This window comes from Procambarus clarkii, chromosome 6 (genome assembly GCF_040958095.1).
Source record: "Procambarus clarkii isolate CNS0578487 chromosome 6, FALCON_Pclarkii_2.0, whole genome shotgun sequence".
Classification (NCBI taxonomy): Eukaryota; Metazoa; Arthropoda; class Malacostraca; order Decapoda; family Cambaridae; genus Procambarus; species Procambarus clarkii.
Genome location: NC_091155.1, coordinates 7,662,920 through 7,686,057, shown reverse-complemented (window position 1 = coordinate 7,686,057; position 23,138 = coordinate 7,662,920). Strand labels below are relative to the sequence as shown.

The following is a 23,138-nucleotide window of genomic DNA, read 5'->3' as shown; positions in this document are numbered from 1 at the left end:
TTCAGCTCCAGGCATCTCCAACACCGAATTGCCTAATTCACTAATCTATAAATGTGACGAGGACCCTAGGAGTCCCTTAAAGTGTTTCAATCATTGAAGAGATTCCAACGATCAACATGGACCAGGACTAGGCGAGGCTAGTCTGAGAAAAGACCCTCAAGGACTAACTCGACCTTGCTCCCAGGCCCTGTACGGTTGCTCTCGTATTTTCTCTGCTGATTCCGACAGCTTTGTGAAACGTCTGCCACATGTACATTGGCGACGTATGCATTGCAGTCGGGAAAGCAAAAAAGAAAACCCCCACAACAGCCGTTACATCATCAGTCATCTTCATTTCGCTACAGCTACATTAAGTGCTTGTTTTTATTATTTCATGTATTTGTGATTCAGGGAAAGAATTTTAACAAACAAATTTTTAGGATTAATTTTTTTTGTATGTGCACTGGAAGCTTCGTCATATTTTATAGCTGCACAGTACAGAAGTTAAAATAATTTATTCAGAAGTGAATATCTCCAAGATCATAATGCAAGAATGCACAAGGTTAGTCAAAAATATTATTAACAAAGTTTTTTATTGTCATTAAACATTATTTACACCATGTAATTTACAACATTAAAAATGCAAGAATATTCACCAGACTATTGTATAACTGAATTAAATCTGAAAATTTTTGTTGCACTAAGTTCTTAATGAAAACCAATTATTTAGGAAATTTATACAAGAAAGCAAAGGTGCAATCAAAACTGCTCATTCAGTGGTGAGTATCTTCATGACCATGGCCCAAATTAAATGCTCGCTCAATAGCAACAGTTGCAACGGCAGCAATCAATCCCCACTTGAATCCTCTGAAGAGTGCTTTCTGGAAACGCTGACCATGTGTACCAAACTTGGGATCATACCGCCACACCTCATTCCTATGGATTAAGAATTCTAAGTAGTTATGTACATTTATAATAAAAACATACTACAAAAATTTATGTAAGCATAATATTTGTAATTTCACAAACTTTTATATTAGTTTATGAGTTATCCATTATTGTACATAATAGAAGTTTACATCCACATCTAAAATTTTAACAAACTTAAAAATATTTCAGCACTACAATATTTAAATGTAGTATAACCTCAATTCAAAGCACTATATGGGATCCACTCCAATTCCTTGCAATCAAACATGCCTCCAGGAGGTATTTCCCCATGCCTTGTGGGGTAATTCACTTAGCAAAACTTATTTCAATCTAAAATATAATAGACAACCACCAGATGAACTAGTCTGCACCATATTTAACCACATCTTATTTCTCACATCCCAAGCCTCAAAATTCATTATTAAAAAATAGCAGGGCCATACCTAAATGAACAAAAACTTTGCTAACTCAAAATGAAACATCATAGAATTTAGTTTTAAATATCCTCAATAGCTTTCTCAAGGCTCCAACTATTTCTTGTAATACACAGAGTAATCACACTAACTATACTGCATCAATGAGAAACTCTGTAGGAGCCATGATGAGGATTCGATCATCATCAGACTCCAACATTAAGATATATCGTGGTCTAGTCACTAGCATGTGCACCTGGGAACACCCACTGCATAGGTTTGAACCCTCATCATGGCTCCTACAGATTTTCTTATTTTATGTAATACTAGCTGTACCTGCCATGCTTTGCTGTAGCTCAGTCTGGTTAAATGGAAAAGAAAGAAAAGAGAAAGCGCACATTTCTAATATGTATAATTTCACAATGCTTGTGTGGGTATACAACATTTTTTGTTGTTCCATTGTCTGTGGAGATATAGAGATTGTCTGTTTCCCGACTCTAGAACACACGAAATATATTTGTCCCTATGAGAAGCAATCTGTGTCTAGATATAAAGAGCACAATTCTAAAGATTGGCCCCGAGCTTTATTTATGATGATTGCAAACGCCTATCGAACAGGAAATTACAATATCTTAAATTGAAATGGCATATCTGTTGGAATCATAGGAATGCGAGGAATGAGAAGATCTTCACCTTTGAAAGGTCCTGTCAAGATTGTAGCTTCTGCGACGTTGCTGATTAATTTTTTTACTGTAAGGCGCGGGGCGTTGCAAAGCTTTAGCTAATTGATATTTCGCAACATGATAATTGGCTCTCAGATTTTCAATTGCCGTACGTGTGATAGTATCCCTGGAAGATCGAGCGAATTCAAAAATTCTGTTGGATAACTAACCGCTTCATCTGCTTCCTCAACAGTGTCAACGGACTTGTATCGAGGAATTACAGGTAATTTTTGCCTGAAATCTCCTGTGAGCAATATTAATGCATTCCCAAATGGTCTGACGTTTCCACGCAAATCTTGCAATAATCGACCAAGAGCCTAGAGTGATTTTTTGTGGGCCATTGTGCATTCATCTCAAACAATAAGTATACATTTCTGCAATACTTTTCCCATGCCGGATGCTTTGGAAATGTTGCACGTGGGAGTTTCAATAAATTGCATGTTCAATGGCAATTTCAAAGCCGAAGTAGCAGTTCTTCCACCTGGTAACAATGTCACAGCTATTCCGGACGATGCAAGAGCTAAGGTTATGCCATTTTGGAATCGAAATGCTGCCAGAATCAATATAATTAGAGAGGATTTCCAGTTCCTCCTGGCACATCTAAGATTTCTCCAAACCCGTTATTGACCGTTTGAATTATTTTATTGTAAACACCTTTTTGCTCAAGCGTTAGCTTAAGAATATTTGATTGCACATACGACAACAGATCACTCATGTTGTAATTTTGTTTACGACGCAAATCAACATCGAACAAAGCAGCAGCAGATTGATTCGATGATGGCATTTCCAATTGATTTAGAATTTTGTTCACGATATCTAAGCACAAATCTACAATCATTATCAATGCTTCGTTGTTGATTTCTGCTGTGAAATCAATGTTCATATTTTAATTTTCCTTCGTATTTGACGGATAATATCTTCAGCCACGTGCGATTTATATTTCTCCCATAACTCTGTTGGAAATGAAGACAAGTTGGTCAAAATGATTGCAAACAATGCACGAATTTGATTTAGATGTGACGTGTTGGACGCATATTAATGCATACGTCCCGGCGTCGATCGTTCTCCAATAAATTCCGAGCTTGACATGCACTACGGAAAGTGGCATGTGTTACGCCGTTGACAAATCTAAATGACTGGAAAGACGTTGGACTGGGCACATTTCCCAACAGCATGTGAAGAAAGAAGCATTCATCTTGATTGGGATGCACAGTGTAGTCTGCCTATTGTAGTTTATTTGAATATGCCAGGTTGTTCGTCGATTCGGTCTCCTCGTTTGCGTCATTCAAATGATTTTCTACTGGCATTCCATGTGTAATACGTATGCACTTCTGAATACAGCAGTGTTTTCGTAAACGCGTTATTTTGACATAACATGAAGAAAGCAGTTAATGCTGTAGCCGGTGGATTCATAGTTGTTTCTTGTACATTTGCAGCTGTGAAATAAACATGTTGTTCATTTACTTATTTTCAAAACAAAAAGAAAAAATACTAACAAAATATTTCAATTCAAACACAGATCAATTGACACAGATCAATTTCACCACCAATTGCACTGAAAAATAAGAAGAACAGTTAAGAAAACGAAATGAAAAACAATGAAAAAGAAACAAGCTATACCCACAAAATGAACAGTATGGTAAATTACACAGCTCAATTCCAATGCAAAGTCACACGAAATAATTTAATCAAAATGAAAATAAATAAAAATCTATGAAAATTCAATTTATCAATTCAATCGGAAACACTGATATGGAATCTTAACATTTTGTATGTCATGTGTTGCTCTTCCGTGCAACAGATGGCGCTGTTTTTCAAAAAAACGCGTGTTTTTACCTGTCACAGGTGTAGCATCTAAATAGTAGGTATATAAAAACATACGCGTATTTAAATGGAACGTTGTATCAAAATTTCAAAGTAATCGGTGAAGAACTTTCAGAGAAAACAGCGTGTGTTGCTCTTATGTCCTACAGATGGCACTGCTTTCCAAAAAACCTGCGTTGATTGTAATGAAACACCATTTTCTGGGTGAGACCCGGAGGCTCCTCAGACTTTGGCATCAGTCATGTCTATGGAGTTCTAGGGCCTACCGGGGACCACGGCCAGAACCTGGGGCCCCCCTCAGAGAGGCAAGGGAAGCAATGGCCTATAGAAACACACGTGTGGTTGGAAGCATTCTATGTCTGCCATCAACCGGGTCAAGCATCCAGAAAGGTAAGTATTCCAAAACAAACCCCTATTCTGGTTAAAATTGCTACCTAAAGCCGAACTAGTGGATAGAACTCCCCAACAGAAAACAAGTAAACTAGTACAGGCATACCTCAGAATGCGAGTTTAATCCGTTCCTGGAGACGCCTCGCCTTCCGAAAACTCGCATTCCGAAGTTAATTTCCCCATAAGAAATAAAGGGAAATGAATTAATCCGTTCCTGACTACCCCAAAAACCCCACATCAAACTAAATTTTTATACCTAATTCATCTAAATAAACCTACAAAACTATGTTCCAGTTATTACTTACCTTGCTGTCGAGTGCTGTAGGCGTATGGAAGATGGTGAGGAGGGGGGAGGAGGAGAGGAGTTACTGTTTGGAAGGGGAGTCCCCTTCCATAATCACATCACATAACCCCATGCCTTGTAACACTATGGATACCACTTCTCTTTCTAAATTTTTCAAACCAGCCCCTGCTTGCCTTAAACTCTTTCTTATCTGCATCACTCGTTGCAGGGGTCTTCTTTAGAAGGTCTTCGTGCAACACCCTGGCTTTCTCACAAATAATGGCCTCCGAAACACTATCACCCCTCAACTCCTTGTCGTGTATCCAAATTAATAACAACATTTCCACTTCTTCAAGTATTTGTGGTCTTTGTGCCGTTAATGTTCTTACTCCTTTTGCCACATTAGCACTCATAATCTTATTTTTCTTCTTAAGTATAGTGCATATTGTTGATGTCGCTTTGTTGTACTGCCTACAAAGTTCAACAACACGTGTACCGTTCTCATGCTTCCGAATGATCTCGTTTCTCCTCTATTGTTATCCTCACATGAGCTTTCTGGCCTTTATCCTTACCACTGGCTTTCTTGGGACTCATGGTGAGATATATAATAACAAATTGTATAGACAAATCACCAAAAATCCAACAAAACACTGAAAATCCGCGACAAGAATTGATGTGGGGGTAGTCACTGAGCGCGAGACAATGGTAAACTGAGGGGCGGCGGGGTGGAGGGGCGACGATCGCCGAACCACCACGCGCTAGGTCGGCTGTACGCGTATCAACAAACTCGCATCCAAACTCGCCTCCCGAAGTAACCATCGCCTTCCGAGACAAATTTTTGGAGTAAATACACCTCGCCTTCCGAAAACCTCGCATACAGGGACAATCGCATTCCGAGGTACCACTGTATGACGTCACACGTCACCGCGCCGCTGTCTGCGCAGCTCCCCCCCTCCCAGGAAGGGGGAAGGAGCCCCAGACCTCCCATGTCAGCTATCCACCCATCAGTTCTGAGGCTGGATGTCAAAACACGCGAAAAACCGCCGACCGGAGAGAGGGTTGCCGGGGAGTCTCCGGGTCTCCGGGGAGCAACCGGCAGCAAACGACCATCAATACTCAGAATAGACTTAAAACGTTGATAAAGCGAGAGGGGCTATTCAGTAAATTCAATTTTAATAATAAAAGGATAGACTGGGAGATAATAAACAGGGAACTTACAAACATTCCATGGGGAACTGTTCTAAATAATACAAGTCCTACAGAAGGAATAGAAAAACTTACTTCAGAAGCGTATCAAGTCTGTCTGAAACATGTTCCTTTGAGGAAAGCCAGAAAGAGATCTAACGTAGAAAGAGAACGCAGACGACACTATAAACGCAGGAAAAAAATAACGGAACTGCTTATGCAGACACGAATTTCCCGTCAAAGAAGGAATAATTTAAATAGGGAGATTGAAGAAATCGAGCGGAAATTGAAACACTCATATGAAACTGAAGAAAGGCAGTTAGAACAGAAAGCAATTCAGGAAATAAAGAAAAATCCAAAATATTTCTTCTCATATGCGAAATCAAAAGCAAAAACCACTGCCAGTATTGGACCTATTCGTACAAGTGAAGGTTCATACACGGAGGATGACAAAGAAATTAGTGAAATCCTAAAAAAGCAGTATGAGGACATGTTTAGCACTCCAATAAACAACATGAAGGTGGAAGATCCAGACAATTTCTTTATGCCGGATATTCAAACCCCGGTAAATATAACTGATATAAACACGAGCGCACTAAATTTTGAAAAAGAAATTGAAAACATGCCCATGCACTCGGCCCCAGGTCCAGACTCATGGAATTCAATATTTATAAAGAAATGCAAAGTGCCGGTAGCACAGGCACTCAGTATAGTGTGGAGGAAGAGCTTGGACACGGGGGAGATACCAGATGCACTTAAAGTAGCAGACATAGCCCCTCTACACAAGGGAGGGAGCAAAGCATTGGCAAAAAATTATAGACCAGTTGCACTAACATCGCACATCATAAAAGTATTTGAGAGAGTGATTAGGAGTCAGGTCACCAATTTCATGGAGACCAATGACCTTCATAACCCAGGCCAACATGGATTTCGAGCGGGAAGATCGTGCCTCTCACAGCTACTTGAGCACTACGACAAAGTCACTGAGGCATTAGAAGAGAAACAGAATGCTGATGTGATATACACGGACTTCGCAAAGGCCTTCGATAAATGTGACCATGGCGTGATAGCACACAAAATGAAGTCAATGGGAATAACCGGTAAAGTAGGACGCTGGATACTCAGTTTTCTGTCAAACAGGACTCAGCGAGTAACTGTCAACCATATAAAATCTAGTCCAAGTGCAGTGAAAAGCTCTGTACCTCAGGGTACAGTCCTTGCACCACTGCTTTTCCTTATTCTCATATCAGATATAGACAAAAATACAAGTCACAGCTTCGTATCATCCTTTGCAGATGACACAAAAATCAGTATGAAAATTACCTCGGCTGAGGACATTGAAAAACTTCAAGCTGATATTAATAAAGTTTTCGACTGGGCATCAGAAAATAACATGATGTTTAACAGTGATAAATTCCAGGTACTCAGGTACGGTAAAAATGAGGACCTTAAACATAATACAGAGTACAAAACACAATCAAATGTACCCATAGTAGGAAAACAGCATGTAAAGGATTTGGGAATAATAATGTCTGACGACCTAACGTTTAAGGAGCATAACCAAGCAAATATTGCGACAGCCAGAAAAATGATAGGATGGATTACGAGAACTTTCAAATCCAGGGATCCCATCACAATGGTTGTACTCTTCAAGGCACTGGTGTTGTCCCGTCTTGAGTACTGCTCAGTACTCACTTCCCCCTTCAAAGCAGGAGAGATTGCTGAAATAGAGGGAATACAGAGAACATATACGGCACGCATAGACGCAATAAAGCACCTAAATTATTGGGATCGTCTCAAAGCCCTCCAAATGTACTCACTAGAAAGAAGACGAGAGAGATATCAAATAATATACACCTGGAAGATACTGGAGGGCCAAGTACCAAATCTACACAGTAAAATAACAACGTACTGGAGTGAACGACATGGAAGAAAATGTAGAATAGAACCAATGAAGAGCAGAGGTGCCATAGGCACAATCAGAGAACACTGTATAAACATCAGAGGTCCGCGGTTGTTCAACGTCCTCCCAGCAAGCATAAGAAATATTGCCGGAACAACCGTGGACATTTTCAAGAGGAAACTAGATTTATTCCTCCAAGGAGTGCCGGACCAACCGGGCTGTGGTGGGTATGTGGGCCTGCGGGCAGCTCCAAACAACAGCCTGGTGGACCAAACTCTCACAAGTCGAGCCTGGCCTCGGGCCGGGCTTGGGGAGTAGAAGAACTCCCAGAACCCCATCAACCAGGTATCAACCAACCAGGTCTCACCCAGAAAATGGCATTTCATTACATTCAAAGCCGTTTTATTTTTTGTGGAGGGGGGTGCCCCGTCGGCTCCCCGGAGCTAACTACCCACAGAGGAAGGTCAAAGGGATGGAACTGGGAGGCGGACACCACGCACCCCCACGGAAGCGAGACAACCGGCAGCAAACACCAACCCAAGGCGCCACAGCCCCGAGGGGGCCTGGGAACAACACAAGACAACAAGCAGCAAGGCCCCAGTACGAACACCAAAGATCCGTGCCCAAATGACAGCAAGGACACGTCGCTCAGACTGCAACGAGAGCAGCGAAGCCACAAACACCACGGGCATGGAGGAAGAACACAGGCAGGTTAGCCGCAAGAACATGGCTGACAACCCGGGACACCGTCACCTGCGAACCAGGAAGAACAAAACCAGATCAACGCAAAACGCGCCCCGGACACAGATGCCGTGGCATGCAAATAACAGCGGAGGGCCGCCACAGAACACAAAACACGACACGCCCCCGGCCCGACCAACCAAGCACCAACTAACCAAGGACCCCTCCAGAACGCAGCAGCCCCATCCCGTGCCAGAAAAGATGGAGACTGCTGCCACCGAACAACCAAAACACTAAAACCGAAGGAGCAGAAAAAACTTTGCGGAGGAGCGAGAAAACCAGCGACCCGACCCCCCAGAGGCAAAAGCCAACAGGAAAAAAGGAGCCGACGAAAAAACAAACCGGAACCGAAGGGGCACTACCAACCGAGGAGAAGACAGAGCACGCTGACCCGAGACCAGGACGATGCAAGCGGCGCATGAACAGGCCGGAGGTAAAACAACGCACGAGACAGTTTACTAACTGTGCAGAAGCAACACCAAGACCGAAAGCAAGCCGAAGCGGCTCCGCCAGCACCGCACGAAAAGAGGCGACAGTATGTGGCAAGACGACGGCCCCCAATCCCCACCAGAAAAACCAAGCTAACAACTGCAGCCACCTAAGAAGGGACAGGAGGAAAAGGAAGGACCGCCAAAATACCCCATACTGCCGCCAAGAAAAAGTACGCAGGTGGGACACCTACCACGAAGCCACCCGACCACCAACTGGAGGCGAGACCGTGAGGCAGAACGTAAGCAGCCCCGACAAGGCCCCTCTGAGCCCAGGAAAAGGCAGAGCCATAGGAAGATCTCTGGCGCGACCACCGAAAACCCAGGCGACACAAGGAGATGGAACGTCTGCCGAACAGAAAAACTCCCTAAAGCAAGCAAGCCCGCCAGGAGTTCAGAAACGACGAGTCCGACGCGAGACATCGCAAGACCCTGAAAAGCCAACCGGCAGGGTAAGCCAGGAAAACCGAAGAAGGCAGAAGGGTTGCCTCCAGAAACAGTACCCGAACCAAGGGGTACGAGCAACTGCAACAGACCAAGTCAAATAAGCGCACCACAGGACACAGGCTGAAAGAACCCCCAAGAAACCAAGGAACGCACAAGGAAAGGAAGCGGTAAAAACCGACCCCCACAGCAGCAAGTGCAGGCAAAACCGACCAAAGGAGATGCCAGGAAAAATGACTGGGGAGAGACAGGATGAAAGAGCTGAAGCACAAACCCCAGGAAACAACCAGGGGTGGACAATCAGACAGGGACAGAAACCCCACACACATGGGAGGGCCAAGCCAGGGACCCGAAGACCACGAAAAACAACAAGCAAACCCCCACACGCAAACCCTAGGCACAAAACAGCAGCAAAGTGCCACACCAACAGGAACAAGGACACGCCACCGCGAAACATATTACCAATGCACACGTGCAGCAGCAACAGGCACCACCGCAACATGTAAATAGCAACCCGCATCTACAAAGGCAGAGAATGGAGCAGGCAGACCCCAGACAGGGCCAACGGAGACAACAGAACCCAGCAGGCCCAGGAACCTGCACACCAGGTGACCGACGGCAGAGAAACCCACACGATACCAGCTGGATGGAGTTCTGGGAGTTCATTTACACCCCAAGCCCGGCCCGAGGCTAGACTAGACCGGCCAGAGGGTGGCCCACCAGGCAGCTGCTTGGAGCGGCCCGCAGGCCCACATACCCCCCACAACCAGGATGGGCCGGAACTTCTATTAAAAAACAGGCTAGTGTGACCTGGAAGTCCTCGGACGTACCGGCAATATGGCGTATGCTCGCAGGTAGGTTGTGTAACAACCGCAGACCTCTGATGGTTATACAGTATTCCCTGATTGTGTCTATAGCACCACTGCACTCCACTGGTACTATCCCGCAAGTTCTTCCATATAGGCGGGACCCAAGAGCCAGAGCTCAAACCCCGCAAGCACAACCAGGAGAGCCCTACCAGGTGAGTACATAACCAGCACCACAACCCACACACCGCTTAACATGAAAGAGGAGGGTCCCCCGAATGACTAGCATGAGTGGGGACAGGAAGGGTTGAAAAAGGTACAGTCACTGGTGTGTGAACGGTCTCAGTCGTACAGAAATATACCTAAATAAAGACAGGTATATAAACATCTCCGCATCCAGTGCCCGACCAAAAGATGCCAGACCACAGAAACTCACCTGTCGAACAGAGGCACGAACGTGACACGACCCAACAGTGCCCAGAAGATCCTGGGTGCACCGCCAGGTGTAGAAGCCAGAGCCGGACATGCAGGAGAGCAGGGTAGAGGCAAAGGAGGCGGCCCACACCCATGACACAGGGAAAACCTCGGCGTCGTCCTCACAGCAGGAAACCAGGACACCTCCGGAGCGAAGGGGCACATACCGGAGCAAGGGAGAAGAGCGAGAGGCGAAGCACCTGAGAAAAAAAGGGCGCAAAACACCAGCACAAACACACCGCCCAGATCAAAAACTCCATGGCGCATGCACATGACACGCTGGCCGAACCGCACAACCCACTCTGCGGGAAGGCGCCAACCAGGACTACTGCACTAGAAAAGTAGCCAAAAGAGGAAGCAGGAACAACAAAACCGGCCAACGAAGCGAAGACAGAGCCCAAAAGGGAACCCAACCTACCTTGAGGTTACCTTGAGGTGCTTCCGGGGCTTAGCGTCCCTGCGGCCCGGTCGTCGATCAGTCCTCCTGGTTGCTGGACTGATCAACCAGGCTGTTGGACGCAGCTGCTCGCAGCCTGACGTATGAGTCACAGCCTGGTTGATCAGGTATCCTTTGGATGTGCTTATCCAGTTCTCTCGAACACTGTGAGGAGTCTGCCAGTTATGCCCTTTATGAGTAGTGGAGGTGTGTTGAACAGTCTCAGGCCTCTGATGTTGATAGAGTTCTGTCTCAGAGTACCTGTTGCACCTCTGCTTTTTAACAGGGGTATTCTGCACATCCTGCCATGTCTTCTGGTCTCATGTGATGTTATTTCTGTGTGCAGGTTTGGGACCAGCCCCTCAATTATTTTCCACGTGTAAATTATTATGTATCTCTCCCGCCTGCGCTCAAGGAAGTACAGACTTAGGCTCTTTAGTCGGTCCCAGTAATTTAGATGTTTTATTGAGTTTATTCTGGCAGTAAAGGCTCTCTGCACGCTCTCCAGGACAGCAATTACTCCAGCTTTGAAAGGGGGCTGTCATTGTGCAGCAGTACTCCACTCTAGAGAGCACAAGCGTTTTGAAAAGTATCATCAGTATAGCATCTCTAGTGTGAAAGGTTCTTGTTATCCAACCTGTCATTTTTCTTGCAGTTGTGACGGCTACTTTATTGTGTTCTTTAAAGGTAAGGTCTTCCGACATGAGTACACCCAGATCCTTTACATTGCCTTTTCGTTCTATGTTATGATTTGCCTGAGTTTTGTACGTGGTTTCTGTTTTTATACTTTCGTTTTTTTCCGTAGCGCATGAGCTGGAACATATCTTCGTTGACCCTTAAAGTGTGCATCACGGCATATGATGTGTTGAAGTACTACGCAAGATTTAAACGGCCCGCAGATACACGGGGTTCACCACACCATCAGGGCTCTTGTAAACAGGCGCCATTTTTTTTTTAAATCATGGGCCAAACTCCCTGGTGTTAGGGGCCTCAGTATTGAGTGAGCAGCCAAGCCTGACGCACGCAGCATGAGCTAACAGCACTGCTGTTCAGCTTGTGACCACAGCATTGCCTAAAAATGCCATAATATACTTGTTCATGCTATTATGTAGCGATGATATTATTACAGAAGACCCCTGACTGTGATGAAACTGATCAGGGTTCTGATAATAGCAGGATTAGGGTGATATTTAGCGCTGTGCGCCATGGAGGGAGGAGTAATGCTGTGGGAGGGAGGGTGGTGGCGATGTCTTCTGACTGTGTGTGGCCACCTTTTATTGACTGCACTCACCATACCAGCTTTGTGATTCACTATGGTGAACACAAATGTAGATACTTATATACAGTATAACGTGTGTATAGAGGGTATAAACAGCAATATTAGAAGGTTGGGAGCCGCCATTTTGGCGAGGGTGGTGGCATCGTCTGCACGACGCCACCGTGCAGACGATGCGTAATAACACCACAAACAGTATTGTTGGAGGAGAAATATTAGTGCGTCTGGCCTTGAGGGCGGCAGCCATCAGCTGACTGTGTGAGGTCCTACGTCTTTGTGCCTTTACTCACCATACAAGCTTAGATGTACAGTTATGGTCAACAAAACATGTAAATACTTATATATAACGTCTGTATATAAAAGCAAAAACAGTATGGTGGGTGGAGAATTGTGGCAAGTCAGGTGAGGTGAGGGAGGGAGTGGCAGCCAGTGGCGGGCTGCCACTGCCACTCAGCATACCAACTTAGTGGCTCGTTATGGTGAACACGAATGTAGATACTTATATATAGTGTCTGTATATAGTGAATAAAAGCAAAAACAGTATTGTGGGAGGAGAATGTGGGTGAGTCAGGTGACTTGAGGGAGGGAGGAAGTAGCAACCAGTGGCAGGCTGCCACTGGCACTGCCACTCAGCATGCCAACTTAGTGGTTCATTATGGTGAACACGAATGTAGATACTTATATATACTGTCTGTAAATAATGAATAAAAGCAAAAACAGTATTGTGGGAGGAGAATGTTGGTGAGTCAGATGAGTTGAGGGAGGGCGTGAGTGGCTGGCTGGTACACGGCGGTCACTCCTCGTTACTTTTTGACTCATAATAGCTACTTAGTGGTTTGTTATGGTGAACAAAACATGCAGATACTTATATATAATCTGTGTATATAGTGTAATAACCGACAAGGTATTTGTTCACCGATTGATGAACATAATTGAATCAACAATATGCACACCATATTTTTGAGTACAGTGATGATTTACTCATTATATTATATAAATAAATCAAACTACACACTATTGAATAATATTACAGCAAAAAATCTGTGAAAAATCAATCAGAGACATTGAAATAATTAGGTAATTATCTCTGTGGCAACTCCGGCCTGACAGCTGGCGAGCAACAGACCGCCTGGTACGCACGCGAGTCAGCGCCTGATTTTTGCCAGACTTCCCCACCCTATAGTGGGCAATATATGCCACTTATGATTTTTTTATTATTTTTCCCGTGATCAGTGAACACAAATTAACAGGTTAGGAAGAATTTTTTTTTTTTTTTTTTTTTTTTTTTGTCAAAATTACATGCGTCTGTGGGGAACAAAGGATATTATACCCCTAGCATGTTAAGGGTTAAACACCATATTATTATCTGTAGCCCATAGAAAGACTATCTACATCTGATTGGAGGTTTGCCGCGTCCTCTATGTTGCCTACTCTCATGAAGATCCTAGTATCATCTGCAAAGGATGATACAGTGCTATAGGTTGTGTTCTTGTCTATGTCCGATATGAGGATGAGAAAAAGTACTGGAGCAAGCACAGTACCTTGGGGGACTGAGCTCTTCATGGTTGATGGGCTGGATTTTATTTTGTTGACTATTACATATTGGGTTCTGTTAGTCAGGAAATTGTAGATCCATCTGCCTATTTTTCCGGTAATTATTTTTGAACCCATTTTATGTGCAATAACACCATGGTCACATTTATCAAAAGCTTTAGCGAAATCTGTGTAAATTACATCAGCGTTTTGTTTGTCTTTCATAGCATCTAATGCCATATCATAGTGGTCCAGCAACTGCGATATGCAAGAGCGCCCTGTTCTGAAACCATGTTGTCCGGGATTATGGAGATGCTGTGATTCCATGTATTTTGTGATCTTACTTCTTAGCACTCTCTCAAAAAATTTTATCATGTGCGATGTTAGTGCTATCGGTCTGTAATTTTTTGCCTCTGCCTTGTTTCCTCCTTTATGGAGTGGTGCTATCTCTGTTGTTTTTAGTATATCAGGAATAACGCCAGTATCTAGGCTTTGTCTCCACAGAATGTGGAGGGCCTGCGATAGTGTTTTTTTTACAGTTCTTGATGAATAGAGTGTTCCAAGAATCCGGGCCTGATGAAGAGTGCATAGGCATACTGTTTATGGCTTCTTCAAAATCCAGTGGGGATAGGGTGACGTCTGATATATGATTTGATGTTGGTATCTTATCCATGAAAAATTCATTTGGGTTATCAATCTTTAGTGCGTTTAGTGGCTTGCTGAAAACACAGTCGTACTGCTTCCTCAGTAACTCGCTCATTTCTTTGTTGTCATAGGTGAAAGTTCCATCTCCCTTTCGCAGGGGCCCAATACTAGATGTGGTTTTTTATCTTTATTTTGCATGGGAGAAAAAATATTTAGGATTTCTCTCTATTTCACTGATGGCCTTTTGCTCTCTTTGCCTCTCCTGGGTTTTGTATGACTTGTAGCTTGAGTTCAATTGTTTCTATTTCTCTACCTAACCTTCTTCACCGTTCTTGAGGTGGGTGCGACTCAAGTTGTTCCGCGATTCGTTTTCTGTGCCTATATAGGGAACGACGTTCCCGTTCCAATCTGCATCTCTTTTTTCTTAGGGGTATGCGGTTTGAACATATTTCTAGTGCTACCGAGCTTATTTTTTCCAGGTACTGGTTCAGGTTTGTATTTTCTAGCTGTTCTTCCCAGTTTATTTCTGTGAAGTCCTGGTTTATTTGCTCCCAGTTTATCTGTTCATTATTGAAGTTGAATTTGCTGAAATCTCCTCCAACGGGAATCTGGACTGGTTTTGAAGGTCTATTCCCCATGGTTGTCAGAACTTCAATTAAGTTGTGATCTGAGTAACAGGTATTTGTAATCATTATGTTCCCGATCAATTCATCATCATTGGTGAAAATGAGGTCCAGCGTGTTCTCCTTCCTAGTTGGTTGTACTGTTTGCTGGTTTAAGGCAAACCTGTCACACATCCGTAGCAGGTCATTTGCATGTGCCTGTTCATTTAGGCTACTTCCTGGTACTCTTTCTGATATTACTGTACTAGCCAGGTGCTTCCATTTCAGGTGCCGTAGGTTGAAGTCCCCAAGCAGGATGATGTTCGGAGCTGGATTTGTGAGGTTTTCCAAGCAGTGTTCTATTTTCATTAGTTGGCCTTTAAACTGCTGAGGGTTTGCCTCCAGTGACTTATATACAAGGACAATAACTACATTTAGGATCTCTATTTTGATTATCAGCACTTCCACCATATCATTTGAGGTGTTTAGCAGCTCAGTACAGATGATTGTGTCTTTGATGTTGAGGCTGACCCCACCCTGAAACCGGTGTTTCCTATCACATCTGAAAAGATTGTACTCTGAGATCCATCATGGTAGTCCTTTGTGTGAGTTTCCGTTAGGGCTGCAAACACCAGGCCACGGGCCACGAGCAGCCGAAAACGGCGATCTGGACGAGGAGCCGACAGACGTTCCAATAATACGGGAAGTAGCGAAAACCTTCCCGATCCCTCGAGAACACAGAAGCCAACACCAGTCCCAAAGGCACACAAAGGCACAGGCGCACCTGAGACCAGAAGCCACATAGAACCCCAAGAACAGGGAAACATGACAAAGACACCGTCCCAAAAAGGGGGGGGGAGCATCCACCCACAGGACGGAACCAACCGACTCAAAGGCCAAGGAACCGAGCCCGGGGAGGAGCAGACGCCCAACAACACGTATGGCAAGTGGGGAGGAAAAACCCCACTCCGCGTAACCACGAGCCCCGCCTAGAGGGGGAGAAAAACCCCCACGAGGTCCTATGGGACCAAGGCCCCCCAAGTCAGCCCCTCCCCAGCCCCAGGAACCTACACGACTGGCCCCGGGGCCGAGCCGTCCCCCCCAAAGCCCCGGCCGTACTAGAAAACCTGGGCAGCCGTGGAAACACTAAGGAAGGGAGCCCACTGGCAGACTCTTACAACACGGCTGGAGGAACAGGCTCAAATGCCCCCGTCACTACCCCGGAAGGGGAATTCCCAGAGACTGCCCGAGTCTCAAAACCATCACACCCCGCCCCGAACCCACAGACAGTAAGGAACCAGATGCAGGCAGGAAGGGGGGATCCAGGGAAAAGACAAGGGGGCATGGAAGGAACCAAAGCAACCAACACCTCCAAGTCCCAACACGAACCAAAACGGGGCAGCCCCGGGGCTCCTGAGGAGCAAACAAACGAGAGCGCTGCCACCACCAAGGCTCAAAGTGCAACGCCCCTGCTGCCCGCACCCGCTTAGTCAGCACAACTGGATAACCAAGCCACAACGAGCAACAAAACTCGAAGGACTTCAGGTCAAAGGTGTCACCGACCCCACAGGCAGCAGATGGAGGCAAAACAAAGAGTCACCCAGAGACAAGGGGCGAGAGCAACCCTCAAACTCGCTGGAAGCGAGGGAGGTCTCTGGGGTCACATCCATCGGACCCACGTGCTCCCAGGGGTTTCCCAGGGTCCTGAGCGTTTACTATAAGAGGACTCGCGCTCAGGTAATCCCAGGCAGGGTACTGCTAACCGGCGCCCAAAGCTACCAAACAACTTTCTAAAAGCTGAACCCCCCGGGACGTGTACACTCACGGGGACCTAGCAGGGGGTACCACCATAAAAATACTCAGAACACAAGGGACACAAGGGGCAAGAACGAAGGCCGACCCCCACCAGGTAGATAAACAGAAAGAAAAAGAAAACCCCGCAAGAGGACAGCGTACCCAAGCGGAACAGAGCTGGCCGCCATGATTGGTAAAGACAAGCTGCATAGTACCCTGCGCCCCACCAGTGCAAAACTGCCCCTTACTCTAAGGCGAACAAGGGAGACAGAACACCCAAGCACACAAAGAGCGGCCGAAAACCAAACAGTAAATGGCTTAGCAGGAGCAGGACCCAAGGAACTTGTGAAAGGTGTCCCCAAGCCCCAAGGGCAGTACTTACAGGGCACCTAGGGAAGGGAACCCTAGGCGCATGCAGCCTGAGTACTGGAGACTCACTCCCAGCTCACGCACCACCTAGAAGACAAGATACCACACTAGGTACAGTGCTGAAACAACTACTGGAGCCAGAGCACACAACCGGTGCCTATAGCATCAGCCGAAGAACTGATGGATGGATAGCCGGCGTGGGAGGTCTGGGGCTCCCCCTTCCCCCTCCCTGGAAAAGGGGAGCTGCGCAAACAGCGGCGCGGTGATGTGTGACATCATACTAATTTGCTGGTTTTCTGTTGGGGAGTTCTATCCACTAGTTTGGCTTTTGGGAGCAATTTTAACCAGAATAGGGATTTGTTTTGGAATGCTTACCTTTCTGGATGCTTGACCCGGTCGATGGCAGACATAGATTAGAAGCATAGAATGCTTCCAACCACACGGGGGTTTCTATAGGCCATTGCTCCCCTTGCCTCTCTGAGGGGGCCAGGTTCTGGCCGTGGTCCCCGGTAGGCCCTAGAACTCCATACAAATGACTGATGCCAAAGTCTGACATTAGCATATCAGCCTGGTAAAGCTCCGGGGAGCCGACAGGGCTCCCCCCAGAAAAGCATGTTTTTTTCCTGTCACAGGTGAGGCAGGTATATAAAAACACCTGCCTATTCGAATGTAATGTGTCAATATTTCAAACAAATCGGTAAAGGGGTTTCGAAGATTTCCCTCACATGAAAAACACCCAAAAAACACAGCTTTTCAAAAAACCAGCGTTGAATGTAATGAAACGCCATTTTCTGGGTGAATCCCGGAGGCTCCCCGGAGCTATCCCAGGCTGATATGCTAATGTCAGACTTTGGCATCAGTCATGTGTATGGAGTTCTTAGGCCTACCGGGGACCACGGCCAGAACTGGGCCCCCTCAGAGAGGCAAGGGGAGCAATGGCCTATAGAAGCCCCCGTGTAGTTGGAAGCATTCTATGTCTGCCATCGACAGGAACAGGCACCCAGAAAGGTAAGCGCCCCAAAACAAACCCCTATTCTGGTTAAAATTGCTACCTAAAACCGAACTAGTGGATAGAACTCCCCAACCGAAAACAAGCAAACTAGTGTGACGTCACACACTGCCGCGCCGCTGTCTGCGCAGCTCCCCCCTCCCTGGGAGGGGGAAGGGGGAGCCCCAGACCCCCCGCGCCGGCTACCCACACCTCAGTTCTTGAGGCTGGATGTCAAAAACGCGAAAAACCGCCGACCGTAGGGAGGGAGGGATGCCGGGAAGCCTCCGGGACTCACCCAGAAAATGGTGTTTCATTACATTCAACGCTGGTTTTCTGGGGGGAGCCCCGTCGGCTCCCCGGAGCTAACTACCCACAGACAGAAAAAGAGGGACTTCCCGGGAGGCGGTCGTCGCTCACCCCTCAACTCGAAGCAGAGACAACTGGCTGCAACCGCCGACCCAAAGCAACACAGGCCCGACGAGGCCCAGGGACATTCACAAGGTAACGAGCAGCCAGGACCCTGTTCGACCGCCAAAATCCCCGCGCCCGAATATCAGACCAAGACATTCCCAAAGACGGCAGCAAGAGCCGCGAACTTACGAACGTCATGGGCACGGGGATAGACCGCAGGCTGGCTGGACCTAATAACCCTGCGGACGACCTGAGAGACCCGAACCCGCGAACAGGGAAGAAGGGAAACCGGATCAACCCACAGCGCGTCCCCGGACACAGAAGCTGTGGCGCGCAAATAACGGCGAAGCGCCGCAACCGGACACAAAACATGATGCACCCCCGGCCTGACCAACCAAGCATCAACCACCCATGGACCCCTCCGGAACGCAGCAGTCTCATTCTTCGCCAGAAAAGAAGGAGACGGCTGCAAACGAACAAAACTATCACCACGACCAAAAGAGCAGAAACCCCTGCGCCGGAGGAGAGCATGAAGCTCCCCTACCCGACCCCCAGAGGCCAAAGCCAACAAGAAAAGTGCCTTGGAAAAACAATCCTGGACCGAAGGGGCCACAACGAAACGAGGAGATGAAAGGAAAGCAAGCACTCTGTCCAAAGACCAGGACGGCTCAGGCGACGCATGAGCAGGCCAGAGGTGAAACAATGCACGAGACAGCTTGCGAAACGGCGCAGACGTAACATCGATACCGAAAGCAAGCTGAAGCGGCTCCGCCACCGCCGCACGATACGAAGCGACAGTGTTAGGCATAAGATGACGGTCCTGAAACAACCACGAGAGGAAGGACAAGACCACCCGAACAGACAAGGAGCTAACACGACGAAGACGCAAAAAGAAACGGAAGGACCGCCAGGAAACTTCATACTGCCGCCGAGAAGAAGCCCTCAGGTGGGACACCAACAAGGAGGCCACCTGATCACCATAGAGATGATGATAGACTCGAGTCAAAAAAACCATACGCGAAGACTCGAGGAGAAGATCGAACCAGCTACGTGACGTACCGGCCCGATCTGCTGAAAGAGGCGGAGCCGCGGGAAAACCCTCGGGTTCGGACACCGAGCAACCAGCGCCTGAAACCAAGGCTGCGCCGGCCACCAAGGGGCCAGATACAGGAACCCCCACCTCGACCAGTCTAGCCGAAAGGCATCGACCCCGACGGCCTCGCAATCGGGGAAGGGCGCCGCATAAACGGGAAGACGCCGCGACCACGCCGACGCGAAGAGGTCCACTTCGGGGCGCCCGAACGTCTGGCAAAGCCAACGGAAGGACTCGTCGTCGACCGTCCACTCCGTGGAGAGGGGAATGAAGCGAGACAGGGCGTCGGCAAAGACGTTGGACACGCCCCGTACGTGAACCGCCAGGAGAGCCAAACCCCGAGAACTCAGCAGACGAGTCACCCGAAGCGACCAACCCCAAAGAGACAAGGACCGCATCGAACCCCCGCGGTTCAGGCAATGAACCACCGGAGAGCAGTCCGAATGGAGCCGAATCGTCGATCCGCGGGCCACCCGAATCCTCCCCAGAGCAAACCACACCGCCGCGAACTCCCGCACCGTACTGTGAGCTCGACGGAAGGACGGATCCCAACGCCCCTGGCCGGCCTGGTGAGCACTGGTCACAAAACCCCAGCCGAGAGACGACGCATCCGTGTACACATCGAGCGAGGGCTCGGGTAGGCGCCAAGGCACTGAACCCCGAAAAACCCGAAGAGGAAGCCGGTGACGCAGCAACCGACGCAAGTCCCCCGGGGGTCGAACTCTGCGATCGCGAGAGAGGCGGAAGGGGGAACCCCGAAGGAACCAGAACAGCCGTCGAAGCCAAACCCGACCCGGCGGGTAGACCACCATCGCGAAGTTCAGGCTCCCGCACAGCCCCTCGAGCAACCGCCGGGTGACCCGAGGGCCCTCCAGAAACAGACGAAGGCGGGACCGCAGCCGCAGGAGAGACTCCGGAGGGAGAGACAAAGAGGCGGTTCGAGAGTCCCACACGAGACCCAGCCAAGTCCGAACCTGAGAGGGAACCAGATGGGACTTCCTCCAGTTCACCAAGAACCCGAACCCGGCGAGCTGGGAAAGAACCAAATCCCTGGCTAGCAAGCAAGCTGACTGGCTGGGAGCCCAAACCAGCCAGTCGTCGAGGTAGGCCAACACCCGAACACCTAGGAGACGCAAACGAGCCACCACAACCCGTGTAAGGCGTGTGAACACGCGAGGTGCCAGGTTCAACCCGAACGGGAGACAACGAAAGCGGTAACTCAGACGCCCCACTCCAAAACCGAGCCAGTCCCTGAACCGCGGACGAATCGGGACATGCCAATAAGCGTCCCGGAGGTCCAGGGACACCATCCAAGCTCCCGGCTCCAAGAGGAGCCGAACCTGAGACAGCGTAGTCATCCGAAAGGAGGGGCAATGAACCCAGGGGTTCAGACGGGACAAGTCCAGAATGAACCGCAGGTCCGCGCAGTCCCGTTTCGGAACCGGAAACAGACGGGAAACCCATCTGAGGGACGACGTCGTTTCGACGACGCCCAAGCGTACCCACTCCAAGACGACTCGACAGAGCGCAGGGGAAGAAGCCTGCCCTGCCAGCCCCGACCCCCCAAAGGGGGGAGGGGCCACCCAACGCCACCGCAGGCCGCGAGACACGACCCGAAAGGCCCACGAATCGTGGGACCAGGCGCAGGCGAACAGCGCAAGCCGCCCCCCCATCGCCCCGTCAAGGGGGCAAACCGCGAAAGGGCCGGCGACCCTTACGAGACCCAGAACCCCGCACAGCGCGAACACCGCGCCGACCAGACGAGGGAGGGTCCGCAGGAGGAGCCAACCCCAAACCTGACACCAGAGGCCTACCACGACGAGAGGAACCCCGAGCCCTGGCACGACCTTTCCGGGAAGACCCACCCCGGGACCCCCGGAAAACCAACAAGTCCGACATCGGACGACAAGCCGCCGACGCAGCCTGAATAAACTGCGCCACGGCCGACTCCCCAAACAGGAGAGGACAAAAAGGTGAAGAACGCCTAAGAGCCAGAGCCCAAGCAGATTCCACGGAGGAACCCAGCACCGCCTGCCGACATGCGAGACGGGAAGCATAGAACAGGGAAACCGCATCCCGCAAAATCGGCGTGAACAGCTTCAACAAGGCAGCCGACGAACGCGCAGCCGAGGACAAGGTGCCGGACCCCGGGACGGACCCAAGCGTCCCCACATCCTCCACGAGCCAATCCGAAGACAGCTCCAGGAGGGAAAAAAAACCGCAAGGCCGAACACAAAAGGCCCCGGGCGCGCAAGTCCTCCGCCACGAGCGCCGCCGAAAGGGAGGGAACCTGCACATGGAGCTGAATAACGCCCACATCGCGGGGAAGGGCAGGGGCAAACAAGCACTCATTCAGGTACTCGAGTTCACCCCCCAGGAAAACCTGAAGCACCGTGGAAGCTTCCCGCCACTCCAGCGTGCGGGAACGACAGAAGGAATGCCAGAAATCCAGACCAAACAAGGGGCAGTCTGCTAGCCAGGACGACTCCGGAACCTCGTAACGGAGCCAGAAAGGGAACGAAGTCCCAAACCTGAACGTGGACGGATCCATTTCCGAGGCATAATCCGGGTCACGCAGGAGGTAAGCTGCAAAGGCCGCTCGCACCACACCAGGTTGGATGCGATAAGCCGAAAACCTCCGGAAGGACGGAACCGACGTACCCGGGGGAACACTGAACCGAACCCGGGGAGGGGCCGACACCAAATCCAACTCGTACGCTGAGGGGGGAAAAGAAAACCCAACTCCTTGTAACAATAAGCCCCGCTCAGTGGGAAGAAAAACCCAGGCGGGGTCCAGCGGGGCCCAAGGCCCCCAAGTCAGCCCCTCCCCAGCCTCGAGGTCCGTCACCACAGGACCCGAGGCCGAGTCCTCTCCCCAAGCCCCGACCCCACAAGACAAGGACGGAGCAGCCGGAAAAGCTGGAGGAAGGGGGGCCCACTGGTCAGACCCTGAAGCTTCGGCCGGGAGACAAGACTCGAATGCCTCTGCCGCCCCCCCGGAAGGGGCAACCCCCGAAGCTGCCCGAGTCTCGAGATCAAGTAACCCCTGCTCCGACCCCGAAACCCTCAGACGCTTCGGGGCCGGAAGCAGGGGCGGTGGACCAGAACGAACAGAAGGGGAAGGACGAGGAGGTGCGGACTGAACCATCGCCTATAGCATCAGCCTCAAGAACTGAGGTGTGGGTAGCCGGCGCGGGGGGTCTGGGGCTCCCCCTTCCCCCTCCCGGGGAGGGAGGAGCTGCGCAGACAGCGGCGCGGCAGTGTGTGACGTCACACTAGTTTGCTTGTTTTCGGTTGGGGAGTTCTATCCACTAGTTCGGTTTTAGGTAGCAATTTTAACCAGAATAGGGGTTTGTTTTGGGGCGCTTACCTTTCTGGGTGCCTGTTCCGGTCGATGGCAGACATA

The 23,138-nt window shown here is 48.8% G+C and overlaps 1 protein-coding gene across 1 annotated transcript in view; it reads right to left on the bottom strand.

Moving 5' to 3' along the window:
- Positions 1 to 555: 555 nt before the first annotated feature.
- ND-B12 (NADH dehydrogenase [ubiquinone] 1 beta subcomplex subunit 3) overlaps positions 556 to 23,138 on the bottom strand; it is a 54,345-nt gene continuing 31,762 nt past the window's right edge. The window contains exon 4 of the mRNA XM_045736242.2: positions 556 to 915. Within this exon, the coding sequence (XP_045592198.2) occupies positions 753 to 915 (163 nt within the window). The 3' untranslated portion in view covers positions 556 to 752. The remainder of the gene's footprint in view (positions 916 to 23,138) is intronic.